Here is a 26294-nt window from a genome sequence, read left to right on the forward strand (position 1 = left end):
CGTAATTCTTTTTCTTTTCAACAATGCTTGAAAATCAATCAACTTAAGGGGGAATCCACTAAACTCCACTGTCCAGGCAATTGCTTACTGGAAGGGGAGCTCAGTGGACCTTAAGGGGGGGGGGGGGATCTCTCACACTCTCAAATCGATGTGGGAAAGGGGAGAGGGATGAAACCGAAAAATCAAAAGTCTTTTTTTTTTTTTAACTTCTATAAGTTAAATTTAGATTTGTTAAAACCCGATTTACTTAGTTCCATTGACAACTTTAATTCAACACCCTCGTCCGTAAAAGCACACAAATTTTTCACGTAACATCGGCAACAATTTAAAACTATATCGTGGTTAGGTCATCTAATAATTTCCTGCTTCTATTGTGAATGAACCCCGATAATTGCAAAAAAAAAAAAAAAAAACAATTTTAACCAAAATTTCGTGTCATAACTAACACATATCCCGGAAAAGCTGAAATAAATGGGAGGCTTTGGGCAGAAAGCTATGAATCTGCAAGACTCTCCTAAGGCTAAAAATACAACCCAACTTTATTAAGGGCTCCAAGAATTGAATGCAATAGATGTTGTAGTCCAGTATAGGATCTCAAGATTTTGGGCTTCTTGGGCCCGTATTTTCAACCAAGGAATATGTGAAATCATGAATCAATGCAACAAATAAAAAATAACGGTAACAGTTAGGAGGGTGCAAGACTTCTATAATTTAGATATAAGACTTTCTGTAATTTAGTTACAAGGGTGTAAAAACAAAGAAAATTAATTAAAAGAAGAGAGACACAGAGGAAAAAAAAAAAGGAGCAAAAATGAAGGAAAATCACAAGGGTCATGGAAATGTTGTCAAGCAATCTTTCTTGGGTGTCAGCAAGGCAAGGGTGCAGGTGCTCTGGAGTAAGTCAGGAGGGGGAAAAAAGAATCTTTACATTATCGTCTCAGTGGTACAAAAGCATGAGCTTTATCATTTGTGCAACACGTTATAATTGTTGTACTTCACCGCAGGAAAGGATCAGCATCAGCAGTTGACCGTGTCTGAATTCTGTCAGCCTCACTATATCTATAGTGAATCCCAAGTTCTTCTTACGTCCGCTACTATATGCTGCATGAGATGATCCTCCTAATTATGCTCTGATGATTTGACCTTTTCTTTTTCTTTTTTTTGTTTGTTTTATTTTAATCTAAATTTGATCAACCTTCTTTGTTGATTCTTTTAATCTTGAAAGTCTTTTGGGCTCTAAACTTGAGCTCGAGTCTAACAGTTGAAATGCTGACTCAAAATTAGCAGAGCCGAAAAGAAAAACCTTGCGAAGGAAGCACCATATATGCCTGTCAGCAACGAGCAGTGGTTTGGACTCCCAACCCAAGGACTCCTCAAGAATCTCCAGGGGCAATAAAACTTCCACTACAGCCTCTTCAGAGCACTAGAATATTTGCAGAAACATGCATCCCCGGCCCTTGAATTACAAATCTGCTAGTGTAAAACAAGTCATTTTGAATCTCTTTCGTCGTGATTTACCATTCAAGGATGATTAAATACGAGAAACAAAAGTTAGCTCTTCGTTTGAGATGAAGTGAAAAATTACTCTTCAGACTTTTTTACCTCTGGAGAACCGGGATCTACGAATAGGGTGATGGATCTGACTGTCTTGCCTTGCGTCGATTCTATGGGGCTGATATGTCAAAGGTCCTGATTTAACCCGCCCTTGTTGGCTATTATAATCCTGGTGCATTCCAAATGGAGAATCGAGTTACTTAATGCGCATAAACCAGTCATACTTACATAATATATATACCATGTATGGTTTAATTCTCTTCAGCTGTGACAAAGTGTGGATACTACTAGAAACAACATATTTTCATCATGATATTAGCCATTCTAAAATCTCCTTTTTGTCTAACTTGATCATGTTGAGACTGAAGATTAGCTTTTGTCGAAATGGTTAGAGAACATCACACTGAACGATAGAGATCTGCAATTTGTTTCATGATTTTAAGTTTTGGCAGTCATACAAGAGAGCCCGGCTTACCATTTGCAATTCCTGATTCTCGTACATATCAGATGATTCAAAAGAATCTGGTCGATGAGGCCTCATTCGTTGCTTCTGCATAGCACGCTTTGCAATCTCGTCAGCACCAGCCCTGCTTGACAAATCATCGTACTCTTGCTCTTCTGATTCGAAGATGGCCTCTACTTGCAGTACACTGGAATGATCAAATGCACTCGGCTTCTGAGTTCTCATGTTGGCATTACCATATATCTTTCTGGATGCATCCTGTTTTCGCCTTTTTGCCCATGCAAAATTACTTGATGCTGGCATTTCTATTGGAACCGAACGAATGCTATCATCGTGAGATTCTTCTGTCATTTGAGAAGCCTCTGACACCGTGTCAGATGGCTTCAGAGACATCCAGGATACAGTTGCCCCTTTGCCCTTACTACCATTGTTGTTTCTTCGAGTAGCTTGAGTAATGGGATCAACCTCCTATACATTTACAAGCAAAAATGTAAACGGGAGAATTCACTGCATTTGATCAAGAGTTCCAATATGATGTGTAATCTTGCACATTGAGAAATTAGATATGCACACATGATAATAGAAAAGTAGAGACCTCTGTTGGAACAACTTTAAAGAAGTTGCTTGGTTCTTGAGCACTTTTGCGACCTCTTCTCGTATTTCTCGAGGCTCCAGATGCTCTGACTGTGCTTCCAACCTTTTTCCTGAAAATGCAGTGGTGTATCACTTAGCATATTGGTTGTGAAAATTACAAGGAGAAAGAAACTCAAAGCTGGTTGGTAGTCAACTGTTTGTCGAAATATAGAAACCAGAACCTCCCCACTGTCTTAAGATCCTAGCTAAGCATTTCATTTCCTTTTCTATTTGCCTGGCATTTTTCTTGAAAATTGAAATTCGATTTGAGAGGCCAATAAATTCTGTTTTCCCAGGAAACATCTTCACGCTCTTGCAACTATTGCTGAGTTCTTGATTCTCTAATTCTCTAATGAAAGGATGTTGAGATTTGGACTGGCAAATTTAATAAGATGGAACTGGTTGCCAGGCAACTTGGATCAATGTGATTTGAGTTCATTGAGAAGTCTATGTAGAAGTCAAAGCAAATGCCATCGAAATGGAAAGTTTGCAGACTCTAGTGGTAAACCTAAATGCCAAAATTTCGAGGTTCAGTGGCAGTTTTGACCTGGAGCATTATGGAACGAACTCCAGAGAATATTAATTCCTTTCCTAAAATATGAACCACCCTGCAAGTATAAAAGAGCAGAAATGTGGCAACTCACAGGATTCAAACATACACATGATTGCAAGGAACAACAAACTTCACCTTTTTGCTTCTTCACGGAATTTTGCATCAATCTCTTTATTTGGAGGATACTTCGGCATGCTTGATGGATCACATGCATAAGGCTTCGTATTGAAATACTGATTGAAAGGAGATTGAGGACATTAGCTCATGTCTTAGAGGATGAGAATAAAAGATTACATGTATCGGACACTATTTGTTTATAAACTAATGCAAGAGGTCAATTCAATGAATGATCATATCAATCAAGAACCAAGAACTATATGCAAGATCACTAGTTTGGAAGTTAAAGATAAACTGAAGCAATATTTACCGTCACAGATGGTAAGACTAACCTCAGACTCGAGGGCAGCTGAAGCAGTTCCACGTTTTTGGGGGTCCATTGAAAGAAGGGTTTCAATGAGGTTAACTGCTGTCTTGGGGAACTCTTTACATCTTTCACGAAGTGTACTTTCATAAGGATGCTGGGGTTTGAACATGGTTGCAAGAGGAAGTTTGGACTGTTTCCAGTATTCATCAGGTGGAGAACCACAAAGTTTAAAGATTTTGTGCAACTGTTCAACCTGCATATGGAAGTAAACGCATCCTTTTACAGATGAATAAGAACGACGGGAGAATTAAGGCTGGTTAAACCTCAGAACGTATTTAATTTATATTTACACGTAAATCTATCTTTGGAATGCACTGATGCTTCCAACAGAACTTTTTAAATTCATACTATTCCAATTACAGCCTATAGAGAAGAAACTGAAATATGAGAACAGCTGATTTGGTTGTTCTTGATTTCTTGTTCTGCATATATATCACCGATTATTATCACATTTCATCTAATAATTTGAAGAAATATATCACCACTTCAGTAGATAAAGAAAGTATATGGAATGGCTGCTGCCAGCTCACAGCCATGATAAGATGTCTTCTTCCTATCAGTAAGGCTTATGATGACTCAAGAAGTGGTTTAAGTATCAGAAAGTTACAATCTTGAAATCTGAAATCCCATTCAATGAATGACTTCCATGATGAACAGGAAGTTAGCAAGAAAAATGCAAGAAGAATCAGTAACTAACATGCAGGGAACTTTATGATCTTTATGGTTTTTCCTTTACTTTTCATTGGCTAGCAGGTATACATTCTTTTTTAGTTTCTATTGGTGATCTATCCTTTACTATCACTCCATCAACCGTTTAATGTTTGAAAAGGATCTACCACAACACCATCTTGCGTATTGTTGTTAAGATCAGAAGAGCGTAATGTTTTAGTCTGTCCTTACCTCAGTTCTTCCCTTAAGAAGGGGCCTCCCAATGAAAAGTTCTGCAAAAACACATCCCAAGCTCCATAAATCCACTGTTAGCCCATAATTTGTGGACCCCAACAGAAGTTCAGGAGGCCGATACCATAGAGTGACAACACGACTAGTCAGTGGTTGCTTATTCCTTGCACTAAGAAAATTTGCCAGACCGAAATCTGCTATCTTCAATATTCCTTCGTTGTTCACCAAGATATTTGATGCTTTAATGTCTCGATGCATAATTCCTCGTGAATGGCAATGCTCTACTCCACTTACTAGTTGGCGCATATAGCATTTAATCTACTCCAGAAAAAGAGATGTTGAATTAAAACACAGAAAGTTAGCTAAAGAATTATACAAGCTTTTGGAAATGTGGGAGAAATCATTCAAAACTCAGGGGTTGTTTTACTTTGAAATAAAACACAACTGACCTGTGATTCAGTAAACTTGATGCCGGGGCAAGATAATAGACCAGAGAGATCATGTTCCATGTACTCAAAGACAAGGTATATGCTACATGATAAGCGAGACGTTATTATCCCCTCCAGTTTCATGATGTTTGGATGGTCAAGTTGGCGAAGGATTGTTATTTCTCGTGCCATAAATCTGACACTTTCTGGTTGGAAATTGTCAAAACGCACCTTCTTCAGGGCTACCATCTTACCAGTCTCATTATCACGCGCACGATACACACTGCTGTAAGTACCTTGTCCAATCTAATGCATGCAGAAGCCATCAACAAAACAAATCTTAATTTAATCAGGCATGGAAATTTATTTGCTATGAAAGTGGCCAGAAGCCAACAAGCATTCAGGTGATAGTATTGGAACATCATTAATGTTATTTTAAGTCAAAAAAAGGCTAAATGTTTAAAAGTGATCAACATGTAGTACTATGAATTGCTAGCATGGGATGTCAGATGATTATTGTAACTTCTAAACCAGGATGATCAAGGATTTCATAATAGCACATTGTCAAGACACAATGGAGACAGCACGAAAATTGTTATCCTGACTCTTCCCTTCACTATTCTTAATATAGTTGTGATAATTTCAATAGCCGAACTTCTTACACGATGCCACAGAAGAAAATGTGGTTTCCCTAACACTTCAAGAGTCTCCAGCAAAGTGGAGATGGAGCTTCTATGAAGATATATACTGTTTTTTTTGTTATATTCCCAGGAAACGGTGTCAAAATGTGGTTTTCCAGAGGCCAGTAAAAGTGAGGCCTGAACAGTAGCAGAGAATTATGTAATTCCCCTTCATTTTCAAACGTACTAAAAAATGCTGCTGCATGCACTATCACAATGTGGTCTTCGAAATTCATATTTTTAGCTGAGTAATTGAGAGAATCAGCATTCGTAGTGCAGGAGATGTTGGTAAGATCTCCACGCAGATATAACCATGCATATGATTGAAGCACTAGAAACAACACGAATTCAAAAGGAACACGATAAAGTAGCTTGCAACACTTCACAAAACTAAAATGGGCATCCCAAAGCTCAAGCATCGGATGAAACATGAAGCAAACAGAAACACTCAAAACTGTATCTACTTGGCAATGTACTTGACCAAGCATTTATCAGGCCTCAGCACATGCACCACATTCAAACTAACATAAGGACTACATTTTTCATAATCCCCGCTGAGGAGAAAGATGACGTGGTCCATAACCAAATTACTAGTCCTAACGAGCAATGAGCTACCTCAAATGGAATGAATATAGACCATGATGATTACCTTCTCTAATCTCTCAAATGAATCAGACCTGAGGGGCAGCCAGCCAGCAATGGCTTCCCCGGCCACCGCAGTAAGCCAAGCGGGCCAGCCTGCGGCAACATGCTCACCTTCTGTTAACCTTCCAAATTTGAGGCTAAAGGCAGACTTTTTAACGGAGGCAGAGGAAGCCTTCTTGGAAGACCTGGAATGGTGGTGGCCTGAATGGGGGCCACTAGCATGATGCCGCACCGGTGGCGGCTGCGTTACGGATTCATCCTCCTCCTTTTCAGATTCCTCCCTGATCTTCTCTAACGTCCCAAACCCAACATTAGAATGAAACTTCAATGAGGAATCCAAAATAGCAGGGCGCCCATTACCCCCATCGTCGTCCTTGCTGACAATCACATCCACAGGGGAATCAAAAACAGGCGATTTTTTCCTAGACCTGGCCTGTTTGGAGCTAATGCAACCCATGACCCCCCAAAACCCATCAAAGAAATGAATGGATCAGAAATGGGGGAAAAAGCTAGAAACCAATTCCCGGATGATCGAGCATGGCATGGGAAAATTTGTGGGGGTCAAAAGGATTTCTTCTTCTTTGTTTGTTTTCTGGGGAAGGGGTCAATGACCCCTGCATCGACTCATTGGCTGGTTGTGCTAACAGAAACAGAAATTCCCTGAAAAACTGAGAGCCTATGAGTTTTTTGGATGGTTGGTTGGATGGGCACCTGGGTACAAAGCCAACAAAATCTAAAGAGTGAAATATTTTATTTTATCTTAATATATTTTCTTCGAATTCCCCGCGCGGGATATGCGGACGGGTGAGAAGGGAGAAATAGAATGTCGGTCTTTGTCATGATTTCCTAACTCCGAGGAAGACTCGCAAAATCATTGGTGGCTCCCAAATTCATGCAACAATAATAATACTTCTTCACTATTTGTTTTTTTTTTCTTTCTAACAGTACTGGACTACTAACTAGTACGGAGAGAATTCATTTCATTTCTGCAAAAAAATGAAGAAGGTTGATTGATCGTCGATCGTTGCTTCGCTGCTGACGTAGTTGTTAATACTACTGTCGACTCAACTGTGTGGTCCGTCTGAGGTGAAAGGAAGAGAGGGAAAAGGTGAAACGTAGCCGTTAGGAAGCGTGCGTTTTAATTTCTATCGGTTGAAATTGGAGGGAGAGACGAGACGATGAGAGGGCGGCTGTAGAATTTTGGACCAACTCTCCAACCAACTCCGGCTCCACAATCTGACATATTATCCCACTACTATATGGTTGGTTGGTTAATTATAAAGGATTAAATTGCGCATTTTTGCTTTACCCGCTGACCCATTCTTTACTCCAACAAAAACCCAACCAAAAATAGAAACTCTCTCTCTTTCCAGACTCCTACTCGAAAAGGAGGGGGAAAGGAAAAAAAGGCCTAATGGCACATAATTGTTGAGCAAGGTACAAGTGACAATGCACATAGAACATACACACGCACTTGAATGGCCTAGAGATTTATATGGAGGAGCTCTACCGAAGATCATCCCCTCCCTCCCTTCATTATTTACTTCATCAGCACAAGGAGGCATGCATACACCCAAAAGAATTAAAAGAAAAAAAGTTACATAAAAGTATGATTCCCATACATTTACGTGGAAGATTGAAGAGTGACCAGAAATATCGGATGCAACCCCACCCCCCCCCCCCCCCGGGGGAACAAAAAAAAAAAGTCACTTCATATGCCTTCAGCTGCTACTGATTCAACTGTTGCAAAAGCTAACACCAAAGCTGTACAGAGCTGTGCCTTTACCATTTGCACATACACTTCAGGATTACCGCTTATGCTGCAAATCTTTTCCTCCTTTAGCTGCGGCAAAACAACTGTTATCCAATCTTTGCTTTCATAATCACACTTCTCTATCTACAGAAGACTTTCTAGCTACAGGCCTTCGCGGTTTTAGCTTAGTGTTTGTGTTGACATTGTTTTGGCCGCTGTTTCTACCTGCTGGAATGTCATGATTATGTTTGCCCTCGTATGTAGTTATAACGGCTTTAGGGTCTGCTGAAGCCCTTTCAACATGTTTGCGAACGTTACATCCCGCAAATGTACATCTGTAATAACTCCTGTAGATGCAAACACAGCAAATGTTGAAAACCAAACTCAAATTAGAGACCCTCCTAATTGAATATCATAGTACAGACTATAATAGATGCAGAAGGAAAGAACTAGAAATTTTTCTTGCAACACGAAATATTCTCATGTCTCCTAAGAATATCATATGCATATATATATATATTCCTCACACCAAAGCACAACCTAACAAAATCGGCAGCAGTGACAAGAATTCTTCAAATCTACAATATAATATCGACAATGCCAACTCTCATACTTGGTTCTTACCCCCATATCATTCATATCCTCCATTTCTCATTGCAGAAAGGAGAAGAAAATGATGCTTCTCTCTTCCAGCCTACGTTCTCAAATTTGACAAAGGGACTCTCTCTGATTAAACAGGGCTGATTTGAAGAATAGTAAATATTACAACTTGACGACTAATTAAGCAATTCATTTCTTAAGTTGAGAGAATGAATTCTTTTTTCACAATAAATGAGCTGAGAGACGAAATCGCCAAGAATGAAGAAGAAAAAACTAATATTCATGAAGTGTTCCTATGCACACTTATTACATATATAACCAAAATTATTCTACACCCGATGATGAAGTAACTCAGCACCTAATTCGAGATCCTAAAAATTGTAAATGCGTAAAGTATGAGAAAGGAAAGAACAAGTGGAACCAAGTCAAGGTTTGACATTTTGAAATATCTAACTGCAACAAACTTTTGTCACTAGCTGCTTTTCATTTTAATTAATTCCTTCTCTAAAGCTCTTTACAGAGCAACAAAGTGAATATTAAACTCGGAACCCAAAGATATTGACAGTCAGAATGATACCCCACAATGCGTTTCTCATAACCATTATGTAAAACCCACTGAATCTTACCACAGGCAAAGAAAATGTGATCCCCAAATAGACAGTACCCAATATATTAGCCTTCTTAGTAGATAAATTTTTGCAAAGATAAGCTGCACTAGGCTTAACATGCATAAGTAGCTATTGTCATCTAGTAGGCAATAAAAAAATTCACAAACGATGTAGGATAAGAGTCCCACCTTGGATGAGGGTTTCCCTTGACAACTTTCTGTCCGTATTTCCTCCACTTGTATCCATCATCCAAAAGATCAACTTCACTTCTTGTCTGCACAACTATTTTTGGTTCTGTGACTGTTTTATGCAATGGAGCTGGAACACCTGCCCCAACCTCTGTGCTCCTGCATAGATGGAAGATTAAACAACCAATAAGAAAGCACTTTTTCCATATAAGATTTTCCCTTTACCATCTTGGAGGGTAATGCACTATCACAGACATGACAAAGATAAATTACCTTCTCTTTGCATTCGGTTCTTCATCATCATCAATATCCTCATCTATAACTGTTGCCGAGTCTTCCCTCTCATCCTGTTCACTGGCAACAGGAAATTGCTCAGATGATAACTGAGTGAATGCCTTCTGTTTTAAATTATTCAGGTGAGAAGTTGCAGCATCATGTGTAACTTCAGTCTGCCATCGCGAACCAGATTCAGGGTTCACCTCCGAGCTCATCATCCCATTCAGACAAGAATTATCTTTTGCTCGTGTATTGGGCTGAGGCAATTCATGATTGTGCTGTCCTTTATATGTAATCTCAGTTACTTGACCATCACTCGCCCGCTCAACCTTCTTCTTGACAGGACAATTAGGATGCGTGCACTTGTAGTAGCTCCGAGGATGTTCTTTTGCTTTAACCAGCTTCTGGCCATATTTCCTCCAGTTGTAACCATCACTAGCTGGTTTATCAAGAGCAAAGGAAACAGTTTTTTTATCAGATTGAGATGCTTCTAATGGAACCATCTTCAGAGTCTGAGGTTCTGCCGGTATACTGTGCACATCTTCTTGTAGGGTTTCACTAGGCAGAGAGGATGGCTTAAGCTCTGCTGCTTCTGCAGAGGCTATACCTGAGGCACGCTGAAAATCAGCTTGAATTTGAACAAATGATTGGGACAACGCAGCCTGAGCTGTAACATGTGCTAGAGCCTGCTGGTGGGACATTCCAAATGGGCTCTGCAATTGACAGGAAAAAGACTATATATCAACCTAAGACCAGTGCGGACCTTTTGTCCGAATCTAGAGTAAAATGACAGCTCAACTCTAAGTAGAGCTTCCCATTCTAAATTACAAACATGATAAGGCTCTAAGGAACTCGCTTTACTTTTTTTTTTTTTTTCCTTTTCGCTTTCCTTATTAGAATGGAAAGGGCGAAAAGTAAGCAGCCGGGGGGGAACACTAAGAATCAAAACGAGCAAAGACCCTTAACCTATGGACCATATTCGATTCTCATCTACTTGTAACTTCAGCAGTTGCAAACAAAGACGCGATCTCTTTATCGCTAATTTCCATAGATAAATTCGTGTTCAATCAAGATACAACAATGTGAGAATTGAAACTAAAAAAAGTGGGACTGTCCACGCGGCAGGCAGTTACAAGTGATACTAATAGTTACAAAATTAATCGCGAGAACGCGCATCATCATTTGATTTAGAAATCCATGAATAAAGTGCCAAAAGACGTATATCACAGAAAAAAAAATGTTCAGAACCATTTACATCAACTACTTAACCAAGTTAGCGGAAATACCTGAAGCGGAGAAAGAAAACCAGGTGAGTTGAGAAAGCCAGAAGGACTGAGGGCAGGAGGGACCAAAAACAAAGGAGACTGAGCCACCACCAATCCCATCGGCCTATTTTGCTTATACCCCGACCCCTTATCGTTCCCAACTCCAAAGTTGACGTCTATAGCGGCATAATTCTCAGTAGAATAATCACCGGCGGTGGCAAAAAAAGTGGGCTTTCCAATAGGGGAAGCCATGGCTCCGGCGAGCAGCTGAGAGAACGAGCAGGAATTGGAATCAGGGGAAAAGATATTGGACAAAAGGGTCATCGGACCTGGGCTGTATCCGGGCATAGACCCACTGGTGAAAAGGGGTTCAAAAGGAGCCCGAGGTGGCACTGTAATCGTTGGCCGCCGCTGTCCTTTGGCAGCAGCACCACCAGTCTCGGTCCCCATCTCCGTCTGACCCATACTTTTTGTTTTTGCTGAATCTTAAGGATTTCACCTGAGTTGAAGAAGAAGCTAAAGCCTAGCACTTTGCGTTCTATCTGTACCTACACGAGTATAGATTATACTACAAGTTGAAGCTGGTGTGCTATATAAAAAAAGAAGAGGAGAAGTTAGTTGCTTTCTTGCTAACTTGCTATCGGCTAATAAGTAATAATCCAACTTGGGTTGAATTGTGAAAAGATTGCGTGTGTCCTGAAAAGCCAACTTGACCACTCCCTTTCCTCGCTGCATTTATTTACATATATTGTATCCTGTTTTGAATTGTTGTCAACTGCTGGGACCCGTCACCGCTTTTCTAGCTCTTTTTTTTAATTTTTCTTCTCCTGTCCTGTGAAACTGACGTCAATATTAGACTCTTTAACTCTCTTTTTTTTTTTAAACAGTTTTGCTCTCACCTCGAAGAAAGCGAACAAATTCATTAATTGTTGCAATGAACTTTGGTGTGTATATTATTGATACCCACAAAATTTTTATTTAGAGGATCATTGCAAGTCGCTGGCGTGTTCTTTTTTTCTGTTTTTTTTTTTCAAAACAACAAAAAAAAAAGACAGAAACGAAAAAGAAAAAGAAAAACTACTGCATATGAGTCCAAGTAGTTGGCTTTATAACATGCATGAACAACTGTAGTGTATGACAAACTGCTTGTAGTACATACTAGCATGAACACCAAGATTCATTACTGTAGCGAAGTGAGATGGCTACTATGGGATAGGATTGATTGATTTTTCTCTGTAGTTCTTTTGATGGACTTTATAGTTTCGAAAGCTCTTTCTGTAGCTCTTTCTACAGAAAGATCTTTCTAAAGACACTACTACGTAGCAGAAACGAATTGGAAAGATGCAGTAGCTGCGTACAAAAATGTCATTTCCATACTCTGTATTCCATTTGTATAAACAGAGCCAGCCGATAAAGATCTTATAAGCCGTGAACGTGAAGGAAATAATTAATATTATTCAGTTTTGTCGGCAGTTGCTCTTTATTGGTTTATTGTTGTTTTAATCAACGAGGGAAGTAGATGGCAGGTTAGTGCTGAATCATGGGTTATTTTAGTCCCTAAAAAAAGAAGTAAAAAGATGAAAGATTAATATACTCCCCGTCTTTTATGAATGGTCTCCTTTCAAAGAAAATTGGATGTAATCAATCAGTGGCCAAAAGGTTCTGCATACGCATTCGAGTCAATTGTTGCCCACCTTGGAATTGGATAGGATGCCCGTTTTGAGTTGAGCGTTGAAAATGGCTACCTTATGTTTCCACTTTTCTACTCCGGGACTGTGCCTCGACACGTCACAGCAGCCATCGCGAGAATTTTAAGTACTAACTAACTACTACTTCTTGTGCCCCCACGGGTTGCTCGGCTGGGCTTCGCGTTCTTAGTTAAGGCGCCGGTCCTGGTTTCGATTCCGAAGCTGGGCAGCCTGGGGTATCTTCCTGAGGATCGGTGGGGCCCGCTCTCCTCAGGGTTAGGGGACTAGTCGGGTGTAGGCCCGGATACCCCTAACTGAAAAAAAAAAAAAAAAAAAAACTAACTACTTCTTGTAATTACAAGACATGTAGTCAGTCAAACCAAATGCAATTTTGGAACAAAAAGTCAAACATTAAAAATCAAATAAAAAGAAAAAAAATCCTTCCTCTTAACTTGCTTTATTAATGGATTTCTTTATAATTTTTTATTAATTCAAAAAATATTTATGCATTGGGAAGATTAATTATAAATAAATAAAAATGTACCTTTGCATGTTCTTTTAATGAAATTTTTTTTTTATTAAAGAATCGAGTTCAAAGATTAACGGTGACATTTTTTTTATTCTTGAAAAAAAAATTAACAGTGATAATTAAGTAAGACAAGGTTGACAAGTTGGATTATTAAAATGAACTTCCATTTAGGTTAGTTCCACAATAAATGTAAAACCGCTTAATATTTGTTCCGTGACAATAAAAAATAAACGTAAAAGACAGCTAATCATAGAAGGTGTCGTCGATCTGTCAGTCATACGCAGCCGAGGCAATGGTAGCGATGCTCTCAGGTCAACACCGGGCCTTGTTATTTTCGGACGTCTTTCGTTCATTTATACGGCTCTTGCGTTCAGGTTACGTATTTTGTACATAAATGCGTTTCCCTTCACTCAAGCCGCAAAAACGTTGAATTATAGAACTCCTATTTCGTTTTGCTTTCCTTTTATTCTGTCTTCTTCTGCTCTCAATATGTTATTTTATGGGAAGGGATCATTATCCAAGTGGCTGAACAAAAAAAACAAAAAAATCATCCCAAGTGGCTGAAAATGCATTAACTACGGAGCATATAATTGCTCCACCTGAAATACTCCACTTACATACAGATGGGCAGCTTGTTTCTTCTAAAATGATTCATCCATTGGGCCCTCCACGGATTTCTTTAAGATGGATGTGACAGAATGGCAACGGAACACCCACCCCACCCCAGACAACCCAACTGTCTAGCCTTTGCGACTTGCGAGTAGCTAGCAAATTGCAAGTCCTTGACAATGATGTCGTTGTACGGGACTCGCAAGTAGGGTAGGATACTTTGACGCAGCAGAATTGTGACTGCTAGTAAAAAGTGCATATAGATTTTGCACATCTTGTCAAGACTCTCCAGATACAAAAAAAAGCCTTTAACCCATAACCAATGACAAATCTCCCTTGCAAGAGATCAAAGGAGGGAGCGTTTTAACGTGAAATAATAGGGACCTGAACCAGGCATGCAACATTTGCCGCATCCCCACCTGGACCACAACACGGCTTTTAAAACTTTTATGGCATTGTCGTGCCATTCACAAAACAGCTACCTAACCACACACGCATGCACCCACATTTTATCGCTGTGGCAACTATTGAAAAGCGCCATTTCATTTCATATATCCATCATACTCGAGAGAAAAAAGAACAAAGTCAGGGCTGACCCAAAGTCCTTGAAAGCCTAAGTATGTATGTTTTAAACCTAAAAGTACAGGTATTGTTGGCTAAAAAAACTTCGAAAGCATGTTTAATACGATCGATAGGAAATTCTGTTTCTGGTTCAAATCTTCTGAATGTAGGTACTGGACGGCAAGGATTACTGTAATTCTGCTTGCAAAGGGCTTGTCCAATGTAAACTGACAACATGATTTCAGAATCCAGGAGCACAAAGCTGCATTATCCAAGATGATTGACGACATAGGAAGGCAAAAAATGGGCAACTTGATTTTCATTAGCCACGATAAAAAAAAAAAAAATAGATCAAGTTTAATTTATTGACTAGGTTACCTCTCACTACATAATTAATCCACATTTTAGAACTTCAACTTGTATACCCATTGATCATTTTAAGCACTAACAGAAATCTCCATGACATGATTTGAAATATATATTCAATTCAGACTGCATCCGTTATTTTTCCCACTGAGAAACCTGTATATCAGCTAGCCAAAAATACGCTATCACATCCGCAAATTTATGAATGTAAATCCCCTTTCTATTTAATATCTAGAAAAGAAGGATCAGTAATCATACTCTGCTCTCCAAGAAGTATGTTGAGGAGACAGCGAGGCCTTCCACGTCATAAGTACGGACCAGTCTCTGTCTTTTTCCAGGTGACTCAAGCCAGCAGAACTCCAAGTGGAACGATTTAGATTCTTGAACACACTTTGCCACGTCACATGGGCATCCCATGTACATACCCCCAGGCAGTAAAATCAGCTGGAAACCTCCGTCAAAGGTAACCAAATTCTTTGACATGGTCCCCGTCCAATGTACATTAGTAGTAATATCTCTCCCCTCCAATGTCGATGCAATATCCTGTAGGAAACAAGGAAAACTAACAAACTATTTTTCAAAAAAATATAATCCCGGATTATGTCAGGAAAACAGAATCATTAAAATTTAATGATATTGCACATTTTTTATCGGCAGAAAATAGCATACATAAGGTTAACAGAAATAAGAGCAGAAAGATATTGGTTCAAAATAGATGAAGAAAGCAGATATGTTAATACCACTCCTGTTCTTATTTGAAATGATTTCTTTGAAGCGTGATATCTTTTGGTTCTTTCACCTAAAACTCATCTCTGTAACTTCCACATCAAAAGAAATAGCTTTGAAGTAGTGCAGCAAACCTGGATTAGTTGACCATCCTTATTTATTTCAAGTACAGCCACAGTGTCAGCTCGAGCAAGTGTTGCTCCATAAACACCACTGCGCTTTGTGATAGAATGCCCTTTCCATGTACCCAGAAAAGGTTTAATCCTGTCTCCATAATCCTAAAGCCAGACATGATTGGATATCACGAGAATAATAAAGGAAAGGCAAAACCCAAGAACTGAAGTTGTAATATGTACTATTCAAGCTTCACTTGGTGACTCGAGTCTACCTGAGAATCATCAAAGGTAGGTGGAATAGGTGCAGTGCTACCTCTATCTTCAAGGAAGACAAGGAGCATATCCAGAATTCCTTTTGGATCCATGACATGGAAAGCTCTTACTCGCCGATCTTTCTCCAGTGAATATAGGCAATTCTCACATACAATAGAAGGTTGTCTCGAGGGAAGCTTTAGATTTCTGTGGAAAAACAAAACCAGTGCAGGGACAGTTGAGAAGGGTTAGCACAAAAGGATTGCCACAAAACCCCAATGTTAAGCATGTTGGTAAGTATCCATGAGAATACCAGCAATAATCCAGAAAACCCTCAAGATCAAGCATACTGGTAAATATCCGTGAGAACATTAGCATAGATTTTATCGAATAGTCCCCGAATGAGCAACAATCTGAGTACTCAAATCATCAGCAAGTGTTTAATTGCACATAATTAACAATTTTCAGCATTACACGCGACAGCTTTCTTTAGTTGTCTGACTTAGATTGAGTCAAAAAAAGGGTCTGATAGTAACTTTTGGTTCCCTCGTCTCCATTTATATGCATGACCAGGCATTAGGGGATGAGCAATGCAAGCAGGGATGATTTCAGGTGTGTAACCACTCAGATTTTCAATATCAGGAGGTTAGTTGCATTCTTGGGAGGATTCACAAAGGGGTGATACTTCTATCTACCTATCACCAAGAAGACGGTAAGAGAAACTTATACGGAAAAGAGACACGCACCTGTGCTCTACTATACCCAATTATTGTAAGTTAGTGAGTCATGCATCATGCACATGCACATGCACAAGCAGCTGGTTCAGCAATTTGCAATGCATAAAAAGCAGCTTTTCAATTTAAGAGGCACTATACAGAGGAGAAGCAGGAGGGATGAAAAATGAACATGACAGCACCGAGAGGAATGCACTCACTTGGGTGATTCTTCTCCAATATCATCCTCGCCTAACACCCCTTGTCTGAGCACAGTTTCTAACATTCCAGCAGTCTGGTACCTCAATGCAAATGCCCTCTCTTTGGGGAAAAAACCAATCTGCAAACTAAGTTCAGTTGAATCTCAATAGAAGCAAACATATGAAAATAGTGTGCCACAGCTCCATTTAGAATAATAAAGTACGAAATTGACAGTATCAGGATTGAGAAGGCTTACCTGCTGATATTTATCCATAGTAAACATGTTGATCTCTTTGATTTTGTACTCAGACCATTCTGCCTCATCATCATCAATTCCAGAAAATGAAGTCGTTGATGGAGGTTGTTTGATGTATAACCTGACAATTTAGTCATGCGGTTAACAAGGTCATCATAATGGATTAAGCTATCAAACTTTCCATTCATCAGACTTGGGTTATGCCTAATGTCGTTTCATGAGGCGAGTAAATTTTACAAATTAACCAAATACATGAGCTTATACAAGGACACACATTGTGCATCTAGAAAGTTTTGAGGCAAAAAAAATAAATCAATGATTAACTAAGCTACCTACCTGATTTCGGAGAGGCAATGAAATTTAGAGTCTTAAAAGAATTGTGAAGTAGTGCATTAGATATCTTTAGTTAGAATTCTCTCAATCTGCCACTGAAGAGGCCATGAGAGTTGACAGAATTGCAATTAAATCTGTGATCAACTTCAGCTCTTTCTAAGACTCAATCAACAAGTCAGTAGAGCATAACCAATGAACCACAAATCATGCGGCCTAAAAAATAAACCGTCGAGCATGAGAATGTCACTTATGTAACCAAAATTCAGTTAACGAATCTGGAAAGCATAATCAATGAGCCAATAATCCTTGTGAATTAAAGGCATTCCACCTACCTAAACCACATCGTCAAAACAGTGTCGGAAGAATTACGAGGAAAAGAAACAAATTGAAAAAGTAGAGAGGCTTAGTGATTGCAGCAAAGGTACAAACTACAAACTAAAAATCAGTAAATTAAAAGCTAAAAAAAGAAGCTTACGTTTGAATCAAACTTATGAGTTCATCTTCGCCATAAGAACCCGCAGCAAGCTTGGTACTTATTTTATGCATCAAATTTCCCTGGCTATCAAATTGCTGCAAAATTGAGAAACAGCAAAAAGTAGGGGTTGGGGAGAGAAAACGGTCATGAGACAGACTGAATAATGCATTGCATAGGGGGTAAGTCGAGAAAGAAATCAAGCAAAAAGAATTATATATAAATATAGTAGTAGTAATACAGACGTGGAAAGTGCCGGTCCAGTTCCCAAAATTGAGGTGAATAAATCGTTGAACCGCATCGAGGCTCAAGTGTACTTCTGGATTGGGTTGTGCGGACGACGATGATTGCTTCATGGATTGAGCAGCTCCGGCGATGGATGTCCGACGTGAGGAAAGGGGTTGAGAAAAGCGTGTTGGAGTAGTGGGAGGCCATGATTGGGAAGGGAGCTTTCGGGTTTGAGATGGATTGGTGCGATAATTAGGTGATGAAGTTACTGAGACAGGAGAGGCAGCCGCTGCCATTCAGACTTTTATACTTTGGGAGCTTCTTCTCTTCTCCTTGTTGCTGTTGTTTTTTCGTCGCAGCCGCAGCTGATTTCATGAATTCATTTTCTCTTCTCTGCTTTTGAGTTCTGTCCCTCCCTCCCAAAAATCTTATCACTTGCTTTTGAGTTCCATCACCATTTTTTTTTTAAAAAAAAAAAACTATTTATTTGTTATTATGTACTGTATTACTAGTATTTTGCAAGCACTACCCCTTTCCTTCTCATGTTTGGTTCGATAGATTATCTAAGCCCGTTTCCGGAAAAAGGTGCAGCGGATCTACTTTTTGTCTTTGTATTCTGTGCTATGGAGGGCCAAAGGCCCATTACATATTGACTGACTGGGGAGTGCCAGCCACTCCACAGATCTCTTGGCCCAAAAGCTCTTCAAATGTTAAACCCAGGAGCTAAACTTCTTGCTAGCTTGGCTGAGTGATCTGCACACGTGCAAATCTCTTCAAAATGCTGTAAATTTTATAATATTTGAAGTATCCTTCCTTCTATTGGGCTATTGTACGCTAATATTTGGTGCAATATAATTTGGACATCATTTTTTATACCAAAAATTGGTATACATGAGGAGGGGATTTTTTTTTTTTTTTCTTCGATACGATAGCTTCCTACACTATAGAGAAGGGGAGGACCTGAAGAGGTCATGGAATAATTCGAAGGAACTGAACCAACAACACCGAATCAAGGGCGCACATGCACGAGGGGATGCGTTGGGTTGGAATTGGTATACATAATTGCAGTGTTCCTGGGCGGAATTGGCTTCAAGCAATTAAGGTTTGAATTTTACTTGGAAACATGAGTAGTAAAACTACTGATCCATTCATACCACGGGCAAACAGGAACTAGGTTTCAATACTTGCAATCCCAAATAGGAGGGAGAGGCTAAAGTCGGTGAACGGTGAAAGGCGGAAACCCATGACACCAAATTACAGCCGCAGCAGCAGAAACCATGGTTAGAGCAAGCAGGTTGCTGCTGGTTGTTGTCACTGGGGAACCATTTTTGGGGGTGGGTTCAGGTGCAGGTGGGGATGCTTCAACAGCATTAATAGCCACCTTCATGCCACCGTAACAATAGCCTCCGCCGCAGAGGAAGTAGTAAGGCCTGGCCTCAGTGAGTTGGAATACGTCTCTCCCACCCCTTGTAATGTTCTGTATGAAATCATGGTCGTTGCACAGCTCGTAGTTTGTCCGGTTCACCTCCAGCACGTTGTACATCCTCTTATCGAATCTGAACACTGCATTAATTATTTATATGTCAAGAGTGCAGAAAGACACAACAACCACAAGGGGAGCAAAAGATAGAAAACAAAAGGAGAGGTACGGAGACAATTTTATGAGAAGATGGAGAGTATGGTATACTGACGGAGCCAATCTCCCACGCAAAGCTGCTGCTGAGCGGCCCATTCGGTGTAGTTAACGTCCGGTCTCCAACCAGGCTTACCTCCAACCTGGATGAGTCTGCTGGCAGCGCAGGTTAGCGTTGCCGCCGCCACCAACAGCCATAATGCACCACCCCTTTTGCCCAGCATCATGATGATCAAACCATCCAAGAACCACTGTCAAAAGAGAGCAAAATAATGAAAGAGGCCGTTATGGAACTAGTACCATTAGATTTGATAAGTCTACGTACCATTCCTCGCGTTGATGGATGGTGCCAGCTAACCGTAAATTAACTTATTCCGCCGAATCAACCTCGAAAAATCAGCAAATATATACAAAAGAAAAGACTAGTAACTAAGTAAAAAAGACCCCAAAAATGCAAATCTGGCAAGAAGAAGAAGAGATGGCTAGTGGCAAATTGGCTGGTATTTAACAACCAACCAGCCATATAGCGAGCGCGCAGTGAGTAGGATGCTTAGCTAAGCTGAGTGGTGACCCGCTGTTGGACTCTAGCTTGCATTTTTCACGATTTCTGTTTTGCGAATCTTACCTTTTTGGCCCTGATTAATCACCATCGTCCACTTGTACAAAACTGTACGATACGACAACCCGTTGGCGTACCGGATCTCCTTGCAAGTACTGCAGCAGCAGCAACATTGGTGTGAGCGGCCAACCGAAACATTAGTGCCCAAAATTAAGTGTATCTTTGTTTGGGCAGATGTAAATATATATATTAAAAAAAAAGAAAGCAAAATAAAAGGTTTAATTATTTGAAGAAATCAAAGCAAAAAAAAAAAAAAACTGTGCACAAAATATGATCAAAGATTTCAAAATTGAACAACTTCATATAAGTTCCGTACAAGTTAATTTTATTAGTACAATTTCATATATTGGACAAAATTAAAGATTTTTTGCTAACCTAAGGGCCTATTTGGAACCTTGGTTTTTTGCCAAGTTTGTATAATACTAGTTTTTTAACAACTTTTGGTACAGGAACTCCAAAAATTTATCAAAGTTTTTAACCTACACACTTTAAAATATCCAAAACACAAAAAATCCAAAATTCCCTTCCCCTTTTCTTCTTCTTCTTCCCCCACCCCAACTGACCACCACCCCCGTCGGCGGCCACCACCTCCGCCGCTGGTTCCGGCGCCGATCTTCTTTTTTATTTCCCTTTCTCCCTCTCGCCCTCTTCCTCCCCTGCCATCCTCCCCCTTTGCCTGATTTTGATCCTCTCTCTTTTTTTTTTCTCCCTCTCCCTCTCCCCCACTCCTCCCCTACCATCCTTCCCCTTCCCCTCTGGCCGGTCGCTAGACCAGATCGCACCGAGGGAGGGTGAGGGTGGCGGGGGAAGGGGAGTAGAGGGGGAGAAGGAAAATTGCAAAAAAAAAAAAAAAAAAATTCCAGGTGCCGGCAGATTGAGCAGAGGTGGGCGAGGGAAGGGGGATGGGGAGAGAGGAGGAGAGGAGTGGCGGGGGAGGGAGAAGAGGGGTGGCAGGGGAAGGAAGGGGAAGGGGAGAGGAAGGTGCCGGGTGGCGGGGGAGGCAGAGAGGGGTGGTGGGCAGAGGGGGTGCCAGGGGAGAGGAGAGGAAATGGGTGGCGGGGAAAGCAGAGGGAAAAGAAAAAAGAAAAAGAAAGAAAGAAAAGGAAAAGGAAAAAAAGTTTTTCATCACACAAAAAGTTTTTCTACAACTTCTAAAAAAAGTTTTTTAATCTTACAAAGATTTTCTACAACTTCTACAGTGATCTACAGTAAAGTTTTACATAAACACACCAAAAAACTCACCTTCCAAACAGGCCCTAAATTTGTATACATAGTGAAAAGTTTGCCTAATTAACGCCTTTAAGCGTTATGATTTTTACCAAAAAAAAAAAAAAAAAGGCCTTTTAAGAGAATTTAACCCATAACTCCTTGCAAGCACAAGGCATTCCTGGACGCACAACTCTTTCTTTGCACCTTTGACTGATTTTACTTCACAGGAACTGCATGTATCGCTACTTTTATTAAGTGGCAGTGGTATGCTGCCTTGAACAGTTGTTTTCTTGGGAGCTTTAGGAAAAAAAATATATATATATATATATATTTTGTCTAGAAACTTTGTTTAATAGATTGTGCGTGAAATGAAAAGTTTGTTACAGAACACATTACAAAATTTTTTTCAAACCCGACCAGATTGTTTTCTCAATTCTTCTCGTACCCTATTTCTGAACAAGAGGAGATATTTAGAAATTACAACCAGGAAGATAAAAAATTGGAATACGGATCGAGTACAGGTGCGAAAACCGCATCATGCAGTGAATTGCCCAATCAGTTGGGCTCAATCTGCGACGGTCAATTAATCTGTTGAATGGACAGCCCAAGTTATATGAAGCCCAGTGGACCAATCGGCCGTTGATTGCCTGCACTGCAGCAACAATAGGGCTGTCAACGGGCCGGGTCCGGGCCGGAATTCATTATTCCGGACCCCGGACCCGAATTACTATGCCGGATCCGGATCCGACCCGTTTACCCGACGGGTCTTGTATTCTATGTTCCGGATCCGGATCCGGGTCTACCCGAGCAAATTTACCAAAATTTATAATTTCTAATAAAAATGAGAAAAAAATATATTTGTAAACTAATTTCTAACTAATGCAAAGAAAAAATCAAATAAGAAAAGAAATCAAATTAACTTTATTAAAATACATCACCCTAATCAAATTATATTGATAAATATATATTTTTTAAATTATTAATTCATTTATATCCGGATCCGGGTCTAATACGGGTCGGAATACTATATTCCGTATCCGACCCGTTTTTTGTTTGACAAAACGGATCCGGATCCGGGAAACGGAATTAAATCCCTACCCATACCCACAATAATTTCACGGATCCGGTCCGGATCCGGGTCTAGACCCGACCTGTTGACAGGCCTAAGCAACAAGCACGTACAATTCGGATCCGTCCGGAAAAGTAATGGGTTGAGCGGTTTAAGGAGTAAGCATAAGTGAAAACTCTTGAATCCGAACATTTTCACTTATATTATTAAGAAAAAAAATTTAAATCTGTCCCAACCTCAGTATAAACAAAAGGAAGGCAATCTACAAACTCATTGAACTAACCGTCCCTTAGGCTGTTGGTCATCATAAAAGATTTAAATTTTTGTGGAGCGAGAGGTCAAGATTCAAACCTTGCCTTTCATCACTTTGTCACTAAAATATCCTTTGGTTGTCACTGGCATATCCTTGGGAGTCATAATTTTGGTTTCACAATAACTATATACTTTCTTAAAAAGAGAGAATCACCTGTTTTTGCTTCAAAGATTTGAGACAACACATTTGATCCTATTGACTGAGTTTTATACCAATTGCTATCGGAATTAATTTTTTTTAAAAATATAAAAATATTGTGGCCATAATTTGAAGTAAAAGACGACTAATTACTCGCACTGTGATCACCACATGAGTAATTAGCTGCATTTTATTACAGTTTTATGACTAGTTGTATTTTATTAATTTTTAAATTTTTTTAAAATTAGTTAACAGGCCGTGACATGATTCTGATAATAATTGGTAAAAAAAAAAAAAAAAAAATAGTCATTAGGACTAAATGTGCATGGAAAATGAAAAACATTTGAAACTACATTGATTTGCCTTTATCCAAGCTTTAATAAGGATTAAAAGCGCTCATATCACAAATGTTTGGGATCAAAATTGCAATTCTCTCCTCCCAGAAAAGAAAGCAAATTGTTTGGTTCCCTGTTCTATGGAGGGACGAGGGAGTATTTTACATTTCATACACAACCTTCACAATAGACAGTATCACGTGCCGCATGCAAGGATTCAAGATCTTGATTCTTTAGCACTACTACCGTAACCGGGAACAATTCCAGCCCCGATAATTGACGGAGCCAGGAGTAATTAATTTATCAAAAATGGAAAAGCCCGCCCCCATGATTTACCTCCCTCGTCTCACAATCATCCATCCATCCATACGAGCCATTATCATACTACAAAGCGCGTGGTCTATGGACCAATGCAAATAAGCAATCCATCACTTGCGGCGCAGACAAAGATCAGTTACAAATGCTTCCTCCGCAAATCATGCAGTTAAATCATTCAACACAACATTCTTTAATCAATTTTGGTCAACATACTCACAGACTTCCAACATCAACCGCCGTGTTTGATCTGAAAAACACTATTAACTTTCAGGCCAAACTATGCAATGGACAAATAAGAGATTGTTGGAAAAGGAACAATCGAAAACATGATCCCTAATTGGATCAGAGAAACGTCTAAAATGACAAAACATTTGCTCAACTTCTATTTGATCACAAGCGTAGAATAAAGGCATCCCATAAAGCAGCAGCTGCAAAAAGAGTTGGTATGAAAACCTGGCCTCTGAAAGTGGACAGCAGCAGACTTGGTGAATCACTCTTTTGAGGCAAGGATGCTGGTGGGGGAGGTAGATTTTCAACATGAATTGCTACCTTCACTCCTCCATAGCAGAAGCCCTTTCCACTGATGAAATAATAAGTCTTAGTTATGTTCAGCGGAACAACATCCCTTCCTGCTCCGGTCGTCCAATTCTGAAGAGGATGATCTGAATTGCATGAATCAAAATCGGTCTTGTTTACCTCAAGCACATTCATCTGGTTCCTATCGTACACGAAATCTGGAGAATAAAGAAGGAACCATCAGACGGTATTTTAACCTGCAAAAGCACAGTTTATATGGCTCCTTCAAATTTGACTTTCAAAATGAACTACTACTAAGTGTGCCACATTGATCCAAAGCAGCTATCATTTGGTTTTTCCAATTGCAGATGGGTCCGGATCAGAGACATGAAACAATATGCCGTCAGTATGTCTCACTGGATCTGATTTATCATGTTCTTCCTTGCATATGTAAGCAACGCATTTTAACATGCTGCCTCTCGTCATCATCGAAATAGACATTTAGGACGGTTCCGCAAAGTCGAGCCTAAATTAAAAAACTCGGGAGAGCGAATCTCAATGGGTGAAAAGACAGGAAAGAAAGCCAAAAAAGGCGTTCACAGTCATGCTAATATTGGCGGACTTCGGACAATTCCATTGTATAATAAGGAGAAAGGAACCGAAAATGGACTCGGAGGAAGACTGGATTTCAAGGGAATTCATTTCGATATCAAGGTAGGCCAGTCAAGAAAAAGAATGGATCTTTAACCAAATAAAACAGTACACTGAATGATAGGATGAAGGAATAAGTTATTATAGGATGAAGGAAAATGATACACTAGCAGTTTTGAAGAACAATGAATAGGGAATCACTGAATTGAATCAAATTCAGGAGAAGATCAACAATTGCAAATAGAAGTAGTAATTCAATATCCCAATTATTGCGACTCCATTGAAGGACTTGCTGAGACTAAACATGTAAATAAAACGCCAACGAAAACACTTTAGTTAAGCTAAAGTAAAAGAAAATAGAAGATCCCACTTTTTTAGGTAACTGAGAAAAAGTAATGCAATCTCAACCGCATCTATCCAAGGACAATAAGAACCAAAACTTTCCGTCACTATGAATATCTGGGGCAAGAAATTGCTGATTAACAAGTCAACCTGCATCTCATCTCAGCAAAATATCCCAAATGAAGTTACAACAGCATACTAGGAAACAAGAAATCAGCTCAATATCAAGCTCCGCATTCTTCTATGCAGGAACAGAATTGGTAAAGTAATGCTAAAAGGCAAGCATGTTATAAGGCAAGCTCAGCTGGAAAAAAGTACGGGATCTGAAGAGAGAAAGAAATTTGCTTACAAAGCCAATCACCATTGTAGAAATGTTTGTCTTGAGCCCAGATAGTGAAGTTAACATTAGGGGCCCAACCACCCATGTTAGATCCCACAATGTAGCGAATAGATGAGACTTGAGGCAGCATCACTAATAACACGGCTGCTGTTAGCACCACCGCCGCCATTGGCCACCCAATACGCCTACTCCTCAGGCTCAACCCCTCCATTTTTCCTCTTTAGTCTCAGTTTAGCAAGTAACAGCACTGAGGAAAGCTCCCTATATATCCTAGTCGAGTACAAAGTAGAAAGAGAGAGCTAATAGGCTAAAGATGGATAGCTAGCTGTATCCGTATTATTTTTGGGGTATGCGTAGAGGGGATTGACATGAGACAGGCTTTGGTACAAGTAGATTCCAGATCTATGTCTAACCGCCGCAGATTTTTATTGTTATCTGGGGTCCGTGGGTTAAGAAATAGTACGGCATAATAATAAAAATAATCCGCGACCCACTAAAACGTACTGCTACTAACTAGTGTTCTTGTATCACTTAACGGTGAGAGTGCCTGCGTCCTCTGCCTGATTTAAGGGGTTACTTCCAGTTGGAGGCAGCCCTGTTCAAACGTTAATTCCAGCTCATTTGTCAGTGGCGTCGTCCGTCTTCTTTGCAGGGATTTTACCTTTTCCTCCGTTAACAAGTAAGAAGCATCAGCCAATGAGACTTGGGAATTAAAAAATGTTGAGTTTAAC

At 39.8% G+C, this 26294-nt stretch overlaps 5 protein-coding genes across 9 annotated transcripts; all 5 read right to left on the bottom strand.

The window, feature by feature from the left end:
- Positions 1 to 685: 685 nt before the first annotated feature.
- LOC140010921 (protein IMPAIRED IN BABA-INDUCED STERILITY 1-like) lies at positions 686 to 7599 on the bottom strand. Of its 2 annotated transcripts, XR_011818119.1 has the most exons (10): positions 6345 to 7599; positions 5037 to 5321; positions 4588 to 4905; positions 3653 to 3880; positions 3339 to 3436; positions 2613 to 2721; positions 2030 to 2485; positions 1603 to 1723; positions 1304 to 1470; positions 686 to 1101 (listed from the first exon to the last, which is right to left on the bottom strand). XR_011818119.1 is itself a non-coding variant. In XM_072058573.1 (9 exons), exons 1-9 carry the CDS (start codon positions 6795 to 6797, stop codon positions 1463 to 1465), a joined length of 2076 nt encoding a protein of 691 aa, XP_071914674.1. In that variant the 5' UTR covers positions 6798 to 7599; the 3' UTR covers positions 686 to 1462. The 2 variants fall into 2 exon arrangements, 1 of the variants encoding a protein (XP_071914674.1); XM_072058573.1 differs by having other exon boundaries at positions 686 to 1470.
- Positions 7600 to 8210: 611 nt separating this feature from the next.
- On the bottom strand, positions 8211 to 11742 carry LOC140010923 (probable WRKY transcription factor 4). The gene is made up of 4 exons (XM_072058577.1): positions 11052 to 11742; positions 9763 to 10478; positions 9490 to 9648; positions 8211 to 8440 (listed from the first exon to the last, which is right to left on the bottom strand). The coding sequence occupies exons 1-4, from the start codon at positions 11493 to 11495 to the stop codon at positions 8224 to 8226; spliced, it is 1536 nt and encodes a 511-aa protein (XP_071914678.1). The 5' UTR covers positions 11496 to 11742; the 3' UTR covers positions 8211 to 8223.
- A 2639-nt stretch (positions 11743 to 14381) lies between these two features.
- On the bottom strand, positions 14382 to 18550 carry LOC113700074 (uncharacterized). Of its 3 annotated transcripts, none has more exons than XM_027220514.2 (8): positions 18098 to 18549; positions 17856 to 17950; positions 17048 to 17168; positions 16812 to 16930; positions 15898 to 16084; positions 15644 to 15787; positions 15042 to 15326; positions 14382 to 14644 (listed from the first exon to the last, which is right to left on the bottom strand). In XM_027220514.2, the coding sequence occupies exons 1-8, from the start codon at positions 18374 to 18376 to the stop codon at positions 14513 to 14515; spliced, it is 1362 nt and encodes a 453-aa protein (XP_027076315.2). In that variant the 5' UTR covers positions 18377 to 18549; the 3' UTR covers positions 14382 to 14512. The 3 variants fall into 3 exon arrangements, with proteins under 3 accessions (XP_027076315.2, XP_027076316.1, XP_027076318.1); XM_027220515.2 differs by having other exon boundaries at positions 14382 to 14679; positions 18098 to 18548; XM_027220517.2 differs by lacking the exon at positions 14382 to 14644 and having other exon boundaries at positions 15175 to 15345; positions 18098 to 18550.
- Positions 18551 to 19163: 613 nt separating this feature from the next.
- Positions 19164 to 21283, bottom strand: LOC140011153 (early nodulin-like protein 20). The gene is made up of 3 exons (XM_072059625.1): positions 20039 to 21283; positions 19772 to 19964; positions 19164 to 19643 (listed from the first exon to the last, which is right to left on the bottom strand). Exons 1-3 carry the CDS (start codon positions 20039 to 20041, stop codon positions 19291 to 19293), a joined length of 549 nt encoding a protein of 182 aa, XP_071915726.1. The 5' UTR covers positions 20042 to 21283; the 3' UTR covers positions 19164 to 19290.
- A 2592-nt stretch (positions 21284 to 23875) lies between these two features.
- On the bottom strand, positions 23876 to 26040 carry LOC140004199 (early nodulin-like protein 17). 2 transcript variants are annotated; one of them, XM_072059951.1, is made up of 3 exons: positions 25573 to 26040; positions 24168 to 24448; positions 23876 to 23961 (listed from the first exon to the last, which is right to left on the bottom strand). In XM_072059951.1, exons 1-3 carry the CDS (start codon positions 25772 to 25774, stop codon positions 23944 to 23946), a joined length of 501 nt encoding a protein of 166 aa, XP_071916052.1. In that variant the 5' UTR covers positions 25775 to 26040; the 3' UTR covers positions 23876 to 23943. The 2 variants fall into 2 exon arrangements, with proteins under 2 accessions (XP_071916052.1, XP_071916051.1); XM_072059950.1 differs by having other exon boundaries at positions 23876 to 24448; positions 25573 to 26026.
- Between the last annotated feature and the right edge of the window lie 254 nt (positions 26041 to 26294).

This window comes from Coffea arabica, chromosome 7e (assembly GCF_036785885.1).
Source record: "Coffea arabica cultivar ET-39 chromosome 7e, Coffea Arabica ET-39 HiFi, whole genome shotgun sequence".
NCBI classification, from domain to species: domain Eukaryota; kingdom Viridiplantae; phylum Streptophyta; class Magnoliopsida; order Gentianales; family Rubiaceae; genus Coffea; species Coffea arabica.

Coding starts and splice junctions, on each gene's coding strand:
- LOC140010921 (XM_072058573.1), bottom strand. CDS start 6,797: ATGGGTTGCATTAGCTCCAAACAGGCCAGGTCTAGGAAAAAATCGCCT. Junction 4,906..5,036: donor TCAAGTTTACTGAATCACAG/GTCAGTTGTGTT, acceptor TTTCTGGAGTAG/ATTAAATGCTATATGCGCCA. Junction 1,724..2,029: donor AGAATCAGGAATTGCAAATG/GTAAGCCGGGCT, acceptor GGAATGCACCAG/GATTATAATAGCCAACAAGG.
- LOC140010923 (XM_072058577.1), bottom strand. CDS start 11,495: ATGGGTCAGACGGAGATGGGGACCGAGACTGGTGGTGCTGCTGCCAAA. Junction 9,649..9,762: donor GAACCGAATGCAAAGAGAAG/GTAATTTATCTT, acceptor CCATCTATGCAG/GAGCACAGAGGTTGGGGCAG. Junction 8,441..9,489: donor AAGGGAAACCCTCATCCAAG/GTGGGACTCTTA, acceptor TTGCATCTACAG/GAGTTATTACAGATGTACAT.
- LOC113700074 (XM_027220514.2), bottom strand. CDS start 18,376: ATGGCAGCGGCTGCCTCTCCTGTCTCAGTAACTTCATCACCTAATTAT. Junction 17,169..17,855: donor CTCATAAGTTTGATTCAAAC/GTAAGCTTCTTT, acceptor CTAAATTGTCAG/GTTATACATCAAACAACCTC. Junction 14,645..15,041: donor CATACTTCTTGGAGAGCAGA/GTATGATTACTG, acceptor TCATGTTGTCAG/TTTACATTGGACAAGCCCTT.
- LOC140011153 (XM_072059625.1), bottom strand. Junction 19,644..19,771: donor TTGCGTGGGAGATTGGCTCC/GTCAGTATACCA, acceptor TAATTAATGCAG/TGTTCAGATTCGATAAGAGG.
- LOC140004199 (XM_072059950.1), bottom strand. CDS start 25,774: ATGGAGGGGTTGAGCCTGAGGAGTAGGCGTATTGGGTGGCCAATGGCG. Junction 24,449..25,572: donor CTACAATGGTGATTGGCTTT/GTAAGCAAATTT, acceptor TTTATTCTCCAG/ATTTCGTGTACGATAGGAAC.